Genomic DNA, 13,136 nt, shown 5'->3' with positions numbered 1-13,136 from the left:
GCCTTGTCAGGTGTGAGTCCCCTTTCTGTAGCATGTTCTGCAGTACACCCCATTGGGCTCTGGATCCCATTCCAGATCTCATTTCTCATCCAGCGGGTCTGGATCCTCCCAGTCTTCAGTCCCTCAAGCTAATTGCATGGTTTCAGCAGTTTCTTGATGGCCAGGAATCTCAAGCTGTCTGACAAGTATCATGCATATTTTCTCTTCATCCCAAAAGCTTTATACGAGGAAGATGTATTCTAGTAAATGGAAACATTTTGCGGTGTGGGTGGAATCTCAAGGATTTGATTCCTTTTCTGCTTTTTTAGAGACTGTTCTGAATTTTCTTGCTAAGTTATTTTATTCAGGCTGTGTTTTTTTTCTACAATTAAGGTGCAGTCGCAGCTATTTCTAATTTTCATGTTGGTTGGGAAAATGTTGCTTTGGCTGCTGTCAAGATTTCCAAGGATTTTCCTCAAAGTTACCTTTTTGTTGCATCCTCCTGTTTGGGATCCAGTCCCTCCCTGGGATTTGCCTTTTGTTTTGCACGTCCTTGCCGGCCCTCCTTTCAAACCTTCTGTTACTTCAGACTTGAACTTGTTATCTTGGAAAACCTTGTTTTTGGTGGCTATGTCAGCTAGGAGAGTTTCAGAGCTACAAGCTTTTGATTCCTCTCTTCCTTATCTAGTGTTTCATAAAGATAAAGTTTCTGTCCACACTAATCCTTCTTTTCTGCCCAAGGTGGCCCCGGACAGTAATCTCAATAATTCTATTCACCTTCCTGTGTTTTTCCCCTATTTTTCGAACAAGTGTGAATACTTTCTGCATTGTTTGGATGTGCTAGACAATTGAAATTTTACTTGGACAGGACCAAGACCTTTAGAAAATCCAGCTAGGTGTTTGGTTTTCGAGATCTAGATTGGGCGGACCTGTGTCGAATGTGACTTTATCCAAGTGGCTGTCCGACTGTATCTCTTTCGCTTGTACCTTTAGAGGCAAGACCCTGTCTGGCAAACCTAAAGGTCATTCTACTAGAGTTATGAGTACTTCTATGGCTTTCTTTTCCAGAATATCCTTAGATGAGGTTTGTGTAGTGGCTACTTGGGTGGGCCATCATACCTTTGTTTCTCATTATAAGCTGGATATTCAGTCCAGATCTAGGGCTTCCTTTGACTCCACCATATTGCAGAATATCCTTTCTTAGTTCCTCCCGAGGATTTTAATGTGGCTGGGGCCTCTGTCCCATGGGTTGAAGCCAGGCAGAGAAGACAACATCGGATATGAAAATGATGCACTTACCATAATAATAGCTCTGTATTGTCTGTCGCTGTCTGGTTCAACCCCCCCCCCCCCTTCTGCTCCCACCTTTATTTGGCGAACGTCTTTATCTGAGAAGACAGAGCAAGGGAGATTGCCTTCTCCTTTGTTGTTGGAGTTCTTTGCCCTCCTTCTTTATGGGAGTTTGTCTGTTGTAGAGGTTCACAGGTTTATAGGAGGTTACTAGGTTATTGGCCATAGGGTCTTTATAAGCCTAGCCATGTTATACCCTTGTTCCCTTATTGACCAAGTTGTATGGTCTATATTTGCAGCACAAGTCTATAATCAGCACCAACTGCTCTTATCCAAGAGGGACGTAGGTGACACCCCCACGGTAAATTTACAGTCTCCCATCCAGTTGTCTAAGTTACTCTTAAATAGGGTCATTGAGGAGCTCTGTTTTACGTGAAATGAGAGTTTGTTCCAAAGGAGTATCAATCTCTGAGAGACATATCTGTCTCTCCAGCATGTCTTGTTAATGTCACAGATTAGGTTAAGATCCCTAGAGTGAGTGAATCTTGTCCCATTTGACTTACGGATGTGCAGCATTTCCATTAGGGCAGGGTCCGGGACTACTCTGTAAGCCAGGCACAAGTCGCCCCTCAGCAGCCTATAAGATGCAGAGCACAGTGACAGGACCTTCAGGCTGTCCATATAGGTCATGTGTTGAAGGCCCTGAATTTTCTTGGTGAGAAACCACTGAGGTCTCTCCAGCAGGTGTCTGGTGAGGTACATACAGAAGGGAGCATTGTACTGTATTGGTGGTTTGATGAGGGATGAGTACAGGGAAGTTATAACATCCTTAGCTCTGGATGTGATGCTCTTACTTATGAGATGTGCAACACAAAAGGCCTTCCTTACCACTGTGGACACATGGTGATCGAAGTTAAGGTTGCTATCAACCTGTGTTCCCAAATCTCTCACCACAGGGTTTGAGCTAAGGGGAATACTGTTAATATTGTAATTTGCAGGGGCTTTCCCTTTGCCATGATAACACATTTTTTGTGTTCAGTTTAAGTCTGCGGCTTTGACACCAGTCATCTGTCTGTGTAAGCCTTTTTTGTTGTATGTCAACATCATTGGGGGATTCGATGATTGCACCCAGTTTGAAGTAATCAGCGAACTTGGTAAGCCACAGGCCATCTATTTTCACCTGGACTTCTGAGAAATAGATTCCAAATGGTAGGGGGTCCAGCACAGATCCATGTGGTACATCACTGGTAACTGGGCTACCCATCTAGTGACATATGGGTTAATTCCCAGCTGAGTAAGTTTCTCAATGATGCCTGAGTAGAGGATTGTGTCAAAAGCCTTGGCTAAGTCAAGATAGGTTGTATGTACTGGGCTTTGGTGACATTCTCGAAGAAGTCCACCAGGTTTAATAAGTGTGATCTACCCTTAACAAAGTCAAATTGGGTTAGATCAAGAGTTTTAAGGTCACCAATGTCTTTGTTGATAAGGTCCATGATAATTCTCTCTATGGCCTTGCAGATAAGGCTGGTTAGGCTTATGGGACTATAGTTCCCAGGGTCGGTTGATGGACCCCCTTTGTGCAAGGGTATTACTGTTGCCATTTTCCACTCTGCTGGGACAAAGCCAGTACTTAGACTGTGGTTGAAAATAGTGCCAAGTGATTCCTTTAGGTCCTGTTTTAGACCATTTAGTAGGCAGCCTGGGATGCTATCTGTTCCCATAGACGCTGTGTTTTTGGCCATGGAGAGTGGGGTTATGACCTGCTCTTTGTAGATACTAGGTAGAGGACTGGTGACAGGTATGCTTTGGGATATGTTTGGTGGGGACAGGGGTTGAAGTTTGTGCCAAATCTGTCTGCTAACAGTTTAGCGATGTCCTCAGAGTCAGTATGAGTAGTACCAACCAGTACTAACTAGTTCAGCATAAAGCTGGGCCTTCCCTTTTAGATTTCTAATGTAGCTAAAGAATGCCTCTTGATTATTCTTAGCTAGGGATGCCAGTTTAGCTTCATAATTGGCTTTCGAGGACTTTACAAGATATGTAATTTGCTTGTTCTGCTGAATCAGTTCCCTCTTGTTCTTAGACATTAGTTTCTTCCTGTTGTTGTATAACTTATTTATGCTTGATGTCCACCAGGATGGCTTTTTTTTTTTTTTTTTGTGAGGACCTTGTTTTGATCCATTCAGGTACAGCTGAGTCTATACATTTGTATAGGTATTTATACGGGGCATTTGTGTACACTTCTGTGTAAGAGTTATTGTTGACAGTGGAAGCATGAGGTTTGAAACTATTTATGCCATTGCTTAGGAAATTACAGTTTGCTTTGGAGAAATTTGTCATCCTTTTTGCTCTGGGGGGGATCACATATGATTGTTACTTCAATCGAGACTGATGTATGATCAAACCTTACTAAGGAGGGCAACACACCAGGGATAGTGCAGACACCCCCTGTGGTGGTGAGTACTAAGTCTAGGGCATTTGAGACCCTTGTGGAGTTGCAGACTATCTGTTCCAGAGTATTTGTATTGACAAAGTCCAGGAACCTTAGGGCAAGCACGTTTGTGCTCATATATGACTCCCAGTCAGTGGAAGGATAGTTGAAATCACCCATGACCAAGGTGTTTGACTGTATAGTGAGTGACTCAAGTAGGTCCAGGTAGGCAGACTGGTTCTCGTGGTTCATGGTGGGGGGCCTATAGCTAACAATGATATGGAAGGAGTGGCTACCTACAGTTAGTTGGACTTGGAGTAGCTCTAGGGAGTCGTATTGTTTAACCAGTCTTGAAGTGTATTTGTCTTTAATGAAGATGTATACACCTACGCCTTTGGTTCTTTTATGCTCGTTTTGAGGTCTGAGTGTGTGGAAGGCATTGTAGCTTTACATGGCTGGGGTGCTTTCTGCTGCTTTGAACCATGTCTCTGTAACTGCACAGACATTGGCATCTTCCAAGGTAAGGAGTGCTTCCAGGTAGTGCAGTTTCTGATTTAGACTGCTAGCATTAAGCAGCATAACCTTGTGTTTGTCTCTAGTATAATGAGCTATATGAATAACAGCTTGATGTGATAGTGTTCAATCTCGCCGTTTGTTCTTACACATGGGTTCGGAGCCGATCCTCGGCTCCGTGCCGGCCTCTTGCAAGCTCTGCATCGAGAAGAAGCTCGAGACAATCTAATACCCACAATCCCCCTCTGCCTTTACCTCAGATCTAGTTTGCCGCTGCTGCGTTCGCATCGCTGGGAGCTAGCTCGAGCATCTAAAGTTAAGATATAACTTAAATTTGTTATATTTTATTGGATATTTTTGTTCTATTTGATATAACTTGATATACTGAGTGATTGTGTGTTGAGTGGGTTAAATTCTCGGTACCGTTAATCTTATTAATCGGTTAGTTTTTCGGGGCCTACCAACCCTTCTTAAATTTAAAACGGATTCGACATTTAAATCGGATTTGACACTAATTTCTCGGATTTGACTATAATACTGGACTTGTCCTTTTCTTGTAAAATGTCTGATAAGGTAAAATCAGGATTTAAGCGTTGTCAGTGTGGCCAGAAAATGTCAGTGACTGACAACCATAGTTCCTGCGTCTACTGCCTTGGCCCTCTCCACTTGCAAGAGGACTGTTCTATCTGTCAATCTTTTAGTGGGAGGGTCATGACAGATAGGCGCAGGAAACTCATGGACAGAGGTTTATTAAAACCTTCTTTTCAGGAGGCTCTGGATGCTTCTGACCAGGCATCGAAATCCTCTAAGGAATCGAAGACGTCGGAGCCCAAGTCATCTGCTCCGAGCTCTTCAGCAAAGTTAGATCACCGGTTCCACAGACTTCGGGGCCGAGTGTTCAACTGGTATCGGTTCCTGAGCCTCGAGTCTTGGAACCGGTGATGGAGCTCCCTCCTTCGACCTTATTGAGGTCGGCTCTGTCTTCGGTTCCTTCGACCCGTTCTTCTTCCAAACTCTCCGATATCGATGTGGATCGTGTGGTGCAGAAGTTATTGGAGCATTCGGCCCTGTCCAAACTTATTTCGGTTTCCACCCAGTTAGTGTCGAAACTTGAAGGCCTCCCAGTGTCTCCATCCATTCCTCCTCCGAGACCTGTCCAGTCTTTGGAGCCGGAAGAGGCTGATCTTCTGATTGTGGAGCCCTCGGGTCCAGAACCGTCTTTTTCTCGGTCTGTTCCTCTCACCTCGACTCCGTCGGACCCGATACCGGAGTCTCGGGGCCGACGATCTGTCCTTGGTTCCGGGGCCGAGAGTCGAACCGACGTTTCGGTTCCGACTCTTCCCTCGGGCCTCGGCGGATCGATTCGGCTCCGTCCTCGGGTCGATGCCTTCGTGCCTGTGTCGGGGATTCTTCCCATTTCTTGAACCGGGAGATTCTTCGATCGCGGGACCGGGGCGTTCGACCTAATGAGGAAGGTGTTGTCTACCCAGACAACCACATCAGTGGAAGCAACCTCTCCTCCCCATAAAGGGCCGTTATCCTCCTCTGCACCCACGGCCACATCGAAGCGTCGGGCACCAGTGTCTCAGCCACCCCTGGAGGGTGCCCCTCTTCCTCGGAGGCTTCTTGGATGCTCCCCACGAAGAAGTCCCTAGGAAAAGATTGTGTAAGAGGAGACACTTGGATTCTCCACAAGAATCCTTGACATCTGATACTGACTTAGATGAGTCAGAAGGGTCCCCTAAGTCACCTTCAGAAGATGTCTCTTTTCGGACATATTGGAGATCCTGAAACAGAGAGGTGACTGGCAGTCCCTTCCCCTTCTGAGGATGAGTCAGTTTTGCTGAAGGCATTTGGTGCTCGCCCTTCTTCCTCCTGGGTCACTCCTCCCTTCGAATTAATGGAACTAATTGCTCGAAGGGCGTGGGAGGCTCCTGACACAGTGGAACCAGTCCCAAGGAAACCCAATAAATACATCACGGCACCTCAGGACAAGACCTACTTAACAAAAGGAGTTCCAGTGGACGCTATGGTGGTGGCAGCGCCACGAAAAAGGAGATGTCAGAGTCTTCCTCATCTGTCCATCCCCCTAATAAAGATTCTAGGACGATGGATAGGTACGGGAAGCTCATTTTTAGTTCAGCGGCTTTTTCCATGCGATCCCTGAACTATTTGACCCATTTTACACGTCTACAGAGGGATCTAGTCAAAGAGTTGGGAGATACCCTCCAGGGTACTACAGATGCGGCTGTTTCAGACAAAGTGACAGCGCAACTTAATACCCTTACATCCATTGTGAACTCGTCCATGAGGCTGATTTCCTCGCGGCGAAGGTTCGAGTAGGGCAGCAACTTCAGCGATTGCTCTTCGCAGACAATCCTGGATGCGCTTATGTTCCTTTGCGGAAGCCTTCAAGTCTTCCTTTACTAACGCCCCATTTGACGGTGCCACTCTCTTTGGCCCCAAAGTAAAGGAGACCCTTACCGGTGTGAACAGGAGGGAAAGACTCTGTCTGCTGTCGGAGTCCATTTTTCCACCCCAACCAGACCGTACCCCAAAGGGCAACGTGGTGGAAAAATGTGGTTTCGAAAACCCCAAGGATCTTTCCCAGGCACACAGGGAGATGCCCCTTCTAGAGGCAGAGGAGGGGGCAGAGGTGGAAGACGCCGCCCTGGCGGCAGAGGGTCCGCAACATCAAGGTGACAGGGATACACTCCCTGGTAAACCTTTCCAGCACTCCTGAGAGGAGGCCCGACTGTCCTGCTCTGGAGGCAGTCGGGGGTCGCTTAGCTTTATACCCTCAGGCCTGGCAAAATGTAACTACAGACAAGTGGGTAAAAAGCGTGGTTACCAGAGGTTACAACATACCCTTTCTATCCCATCCCATTCCAAAGAAAAGACTCCCAGATGTACGCCCCATCTGCGAGCCAGCAGCTATAGAAATTTCAAAGCTGCTAGAAAAAGAGTCATCCAACCAGTCCCAGCGGACCAGCAAGGATTCGGGACTTACTCAAGGTTCTTTTAGTTCCAAAGAAAACAGGGGACTGGAGGCCCATCCTGGACCTAAGCTACCTCAATACCTTCGTCAGGAAAGAAAAGTTCGAATGGTCACGCTTCAATCGATCCTTCCATTCTTACAGAAGGGCGACTGGATGTGCTCAATAGATCTAGAAGATGCATACTACCACATCAAAATGGCCAGGGCATCCAGAGATCATTTGCGCTTCCGGCTGGGGGCCAGTCACTTTCAATTTCGAGCCCTGCCCTTTGGTCTGACCTCAGCCCCAGGGTCTTCACCAAATGCATGGCAGTGGTAGCGTCTCACTTGAGACGCCAAGGATTCCAGGTGTTTCCGTATCTGGACGACTGGCTCCTTTCTGCCACCACCCAGCGTCAACTATTACAGGCCAGAGACTTTACTCTTCAACTGTGTGTTCACCTAGGAATTTCCGTAAACTTCGGAAAATCCTTGCTTCAACCATCACAAAATATTTTGTTCATAGGAGCAGAATTAAACACACGTCAGTTAATTCTAAGACTTCCCCCAGAAAGGATACTATCACTTCAGACTCACATACGTCTTCTACTTTTGTCAAGGAAATCTCCAGCAAAACTGGTACTGAAGGTTTTGGGACTCATGTCAGCCTCCCTTATTGCAATACCCTTGGGAAGGCTGCACATGAGAGTCCTTCAATGGCTACTGTTTGCACAATGGTCGTTTCAACAACTACCTCTAACACACGAGATTCTTATAACGAAAACATGCAAGACACATCTAAACTGGTGGCTTCAAACGTGCAACCTTTCCAAGGGGAGACCATTTGTGCTACCCATGCCTACAGTTACGGTGACCACGGACGCTTCCCTGATAGGGTGGGGGGGCATCTTTCAGGGACAGACAGTCCAAGGCGAATGGACCAATTTGGAGTACAATCTGCACATCAATGTTCTAGAGTTGAGGGCAGTGTTTCTAGCGTTGCAACACTTTGCTCCCCTTCTTCCTCTAGGAACTATTGCAGTTCAGACGGACAACATGTCGGTAGTCTGGTACATAAACAAGCAAGGGGGAACCAAGTCCTATCAGCTATGCAGAGGCCATGAGAATCTGGCAGTGGGCGGAGTCCACGGGTCGCTTTCTAATAGCAACGCACATCCGGGGTCATCCAGCGTCATAGCCGACAGGCTGAGCAGAGCAATTCTGTTACCGCACGAGTGGTCCCTAAAACAGTCAGTGGCGAAAAGGATTTTTCGCGTGGGGCCAACCTTCCTGCGATCTGTTTGCGTCTCCAATGAGCGCCAAATGCAGGAGCTACTTTGCCCTATTAACCCCTCCAGGGGAAGTCCCCAGGGACGCACTGATTCACGACTGGCCCCAGGGACTCCTGTACGCATTTCCTCCATTTCCCCTGATATCAAAGTTTCTCCAGAAAGCCAGAAACCTTCACAGGACAATAATCCTCATTGCCCCATTCTGGCCTCGTCAAATTTGGTTTCCCTTCCTGAAGACACACTGCATTCGGGGACCCTGGATTCTGGACCCAGAGCCAGATCTATTGACTCACTCGTCAGGGGCTCCCCATCCCGCGCTCCGGTCCCTCCATCTAGCAGCTTGGTTGCTCCAATTCCCAACTTAGCCAGGTCTGATCTTCTTTCGCCAGCAGTTCGGAATATATTGGTGGCTTCTCATAAAGCTTCCACTACTAAAACATATTCTAGTAAATGGGCGATTTGTATTCTGGGCGAATACACAGCAAGTGGATCCTTTTATAGCTCCTTTGAATAAAATATTAGAGTTTTTAACGGACTTATTCCATCAGGGTGCTTCTCCTGCTACACTAAGGGTTCAATTGGCTGCCATTTCAAATTTCCATGTGGAAGAATGTGGGGCTCCTGTTATGGCCCACAGACTTTGTAAAGCCTTTTTAAAAGGGTTTTCATATTAGACCACCAGTCAGATCTCCTACGTCACCTTGGAGTCTAAACTTGTTGTTATCTAAATTAATGTTGCCCCTTTGAACCTGCCTCTTCTTGCCCATTAAAATTTTTGTCCTGGAAGACTCTCTTTTGGTAGCCATTACTTCCGCTAGGCGAGTATCTGAACTTCAGGCTCTCTCCATCAAGCACCCTTATTTGATCTTTCACTCTGACAGAGTTTCTCTTCGAACTAATTCATCCTTCCTCCCTAAAGTGTGTTCTATTAACAATATTAATCAGTCCATTGAATTACCCACTTTCTTCAAAAATCACTCCAACAAAATGGAGTATATGTTGCACAAATTAGATGTTCACAGACAACTAAGATTTTACTTGTATAGAACAAAAGATCACAGAAAAACTGATCAACTTTTTGTGGCCTTTGCTGAAAGCAGGAAAGGACTAGCGGTTACCAAAAGAACTCTTTCTAAGTGGCTAACGGATTGTATAATCTATGTCTATGATTCCTCAAATCTAACTCTCTTACACAAACCCAAAGGACATTCCACAAGGTCAGTGTCTACATCTCTGGCTCATGCAGCCCGCCTACCACTAGACGCTATTTGTGCGGCTGCTACTTGGTCTAAGCCACATACATTCATTTCTCATTATAAGGTAGACAAGGCTTCTAGGGACAGAGCAACCTTTGGTTCCACTGTGCTCAAGAACGTCCTTCCGTGAGTTCCTCAGGAACAAGGAGCTAGGGACGCTACCCATGTGTAAGAACAAACGGCGAGATTGAACACTATCACATATAGAAGTTATGTCCTTACCATAACGTTCCATGTGGAGTGTTCATCTCGCCTTTGTTCTTACATTCCCACCCTCCCGCCCTTAAGAAGAACGTTCTTTTGATGCCTGGCCGGGAGCATTCTGCTTCTGCTTTGCAGATGTTGTGTACATAGTTGGCATGTACATATATATGTCTAATTGTTCTTATATATATAGTTATGTATAGACTCTTATTTCTGTGCATATGTGATGTAAGCATGAATGTGCTCTCTCTAGAGATTGGTTTGCTTGCAAACTAGATCTGAGGTAAAGGCAGAGGGGGATTGTGGGTATTAGATTGTCTCGAGCTTCTTCTCGATGCAGAGCTTGCAAGAGGCCGGCACGGAGCCGAGGATCGGCTCCGAACCCATGTGTAAGAACAAAGGCGAGATGAACACTCCACATGGAACGTTATGGTAAGGACATAACTTCTATTTTTAGATAGGGCAAACTCAATCAGAGGTGATCAGTTGAGTAGTGTAGAATTGTGGGTAAGGGTGGCAAAGCCCTTGAACTTGAAGTCTGAAGTATTTGGTGGGTGCCGGATCCGATAACCCACAGGTTAAACTAGACTGAGTCAGACAATGCGGGTCTATCATAATGGTAAATATGTAACTTTCATTTATGGGGATTAAACCTATAGTAACTGAACAGCCAGGAAGAGGTTTGGTCTAATGAGTATTTTGCACAATATGAAAGTGAACCCAGATATTAAACGTGATTTTTTAATCAGCAGGTTATACTGTCAGCAATATGAGGATTAAGTTTATCAGAAAAGTATGCACTGTCAGAAACAAGAACCCTGAAAAAATGTTAACTGATCTTAAACGTAACACTGAGAGTTAAGCAAAGTCTAAGATCTGACCCTGTTGAACAAATACTATACAAGATTGTGCCATGTATCTTGTATAGTCAGGTGGGTGTGAGGGACTAAAAGGGACATCAGAAGCTATTTTTTGGAAGGGATGGCAGATGTAGAACACTATGCCAAAACTTATGTGTCAACATTTGTTAGTCTGTTTCATATATGTAAGGATATGCATAGGGATGTTGTAAATAGAGGCTATGAGGGAGACCTGCTTTCGTCGGTAGAACCCACTGTGTAGTTTTTAAATGTTGACATAAAATATATATATTTAAATGTTTTTTTTATTAAGACTGACTTTGTCGTGTTTATTTATTTTTACCAGCTAAGTGGATTGATTCACAGACCTTTTTAGCCACAATGTAGGCATTTTCAACAATACTGAAACAAAATGCAGCACAATATGGTAGGAATAGTAACTTCTACTGGAACAGAACTCAACAAAGAAATGATTTAAGTAGCCTTTAGATGTCTAAGTAACAGTCATAGCAATTAATGTAAAGGCAAGGTGCTAAAAACTCTAGGTATGTAAGCAAATAATTTAGAAAATAAAAAAAAAGATACAGACGTGACAAACCTGCATGTTTTAATATAAAAAAATTAAACAATCTAAAGTGCTGTGGAAGTAGGATGAGGGAAAACACAGTAGCAAAAGAAGAAATAATGGTACTAGAGGTAATGGAAGTATATGGACATATTCAGTTAGGCTTAACAGTGACAGTTAATCGCAGTACCGGGTATGTTGTCTGAAGAAATGGGTGAAGACAGAATACTGCTACAGATCCAAATGTAAATATTTAAAAAAAAGTCTACAGGAAATTTTGACAGTGTTATTCTTAAATATAGTTCATTATACAACAGATATAAAGTGTGTTTCTTCTTTGTAGCCAACAAGCTGCTCACCATCTTCACAAGGAACTGTAAAATACATCAACAAGTTAATTCACCATAATATCTCACACGAAGCATTGGAAAATGACACAGAACATCTAGAAGATTGACTTGAGCCTTCAGACAGAGCATTATTGGATTTCAAAAATTAGGTTGTAACTTAAAAGGAGCTGCCATGCTGTGATCTACAACCACTGTCATTTTTGCAGCAGGCTTTGCCCTTTACATTTCCATTGAAATGTCATATGTTGAAGTTACAAGAGTGATTTATTTCATTACCTGCAAAGTAAAATGTAAGGAAACTGTTTGTTGTATGTTTCCAGCAGTAATTCTTCTTAATTTATTGCATTTGTTTCTACACTTGGTGTACTTATCTTTTAAAATTATCAGTCTTTATCCATTTAGTTTAGATTTCTGTCCCCTTGCAGTTGCTCTGCAGATGTACTGCTTGCAGGAAGTTACTTCCCTAATTGAATATTATTTCTAATTTTTCTTTTGTCATGTAGTTAAGATCATCTGCCAGATATTTTTTATTTGTTTGAATTGGACCAAAATAATTGTATCACATTTTAAAGGAGACACATTTTCCTTACTATATTTATCCTTTTATTTTATTCCTAGCAACTGTTATGAAACATTTTAACTTTTTGTTAATGTAACAGTCTTTGTTTACACCATTTTATTAAACAAATAACCTGTTGCTGTTGTTGTTGCCTTTTTGATTCACACTGTACTCAGTAGTTGTTGCTAATTCTTTTCACTCTGCTGAGAAGCAACTTGACACTTAGAAAGCCCAGCTGCTCTGACTCTTCCTATGAAACTATTCAGGTGTGTAACTGACCGTAACAGCAGATCCATGAACCATGTAGGTGTAAGTCATGTATTCATTACATCTTGGCTTTTGCCATGTCATTCAGGCTCTATTCAGCTAGAAAGAAATGTGTTGAACTCCAGCAACATGTTATGTCTCCCCCAGCATACCGACTAATAACACACAATTGAGCCAAACAGTGTAAAGTCCACTAGTAATTCTGAAAACAAACACTGCCACGACTGGAAATCACTTCTTCAAAGTTTTTATTCACAATTACAAATGACTGAGCGCTTTCTTCCCTCCATTAAGGGATTTCATCAGAATCTACATTCATTCCCCATTTCCCCATTAAATACTTTATTCAATCAGTGATATCACTCATTAAAAAATTGATAGGATGTATTTAAAGTGCAAGTACTTGTTAAAACCATCTTTAAAATCTTTTTGTTAAAAATCATGTTAAATGTAAAATGTAAAAAATACAATTCTCATTTCATTTAATTATGTAAAACCATATCATTTCATTTCATAAAATCCACTTTTTTATTTAATAAAGGCTTTATGGAAATAATTTCATTTAAGCCTGGGGTTAGACTTGCTTGTAATTT

General features: G+C 43.6%; 1 protein-coding gene across 3 annotated transcripts in view; it reads left to right on the top strand.

Annotated features, from left to right (window-relative positions):
* Positions 1-11,883, top strand: part of LOC122813803 — a 1,224,970-nt gene extending 1,213,087 nt beyond the window's left edge. For all 3 annotated transcript variants that reach the window (XM_044086326.1, XM_044086324.1, XM_044086325.1), the window contains one exon: positions 11,711-11,883. In XM_044086326.1, the coding sequence (XP_043942261.1) occupies positions 11,711-11,824 (114 nt within the window). In that variant the 3' untranslated portion in view covers positions 11,825-11,883. The remainder of the gene's footprint in view (positions 1-11,710) is intronic.
* Positions 11,884-13,136: the final 1,253 nt, after the last annotated feature.

The sequence above is a fragment of the Protopterus annectens genome, chromosome 10.part0 (assembly GCF_019279795.1).
Source record: "Protopterus annectens isolate FY-2018-M chromosome 10.part0, PAN1.0, whole genome shotgun sequence".
In the NCBI taxonomy this organism is placed as follows: domain Eukaryota; kingdom Metazoa; phylum Chordata; order Ceratodontiformes; family Protopteridae; genus Protopterus; species Protopterus annectens.
The sequence above is the reverse complement of the archived record's forward strand: the minus strand, read 5'-3'. Positions and strand labels throughout refer to the sequence as shown.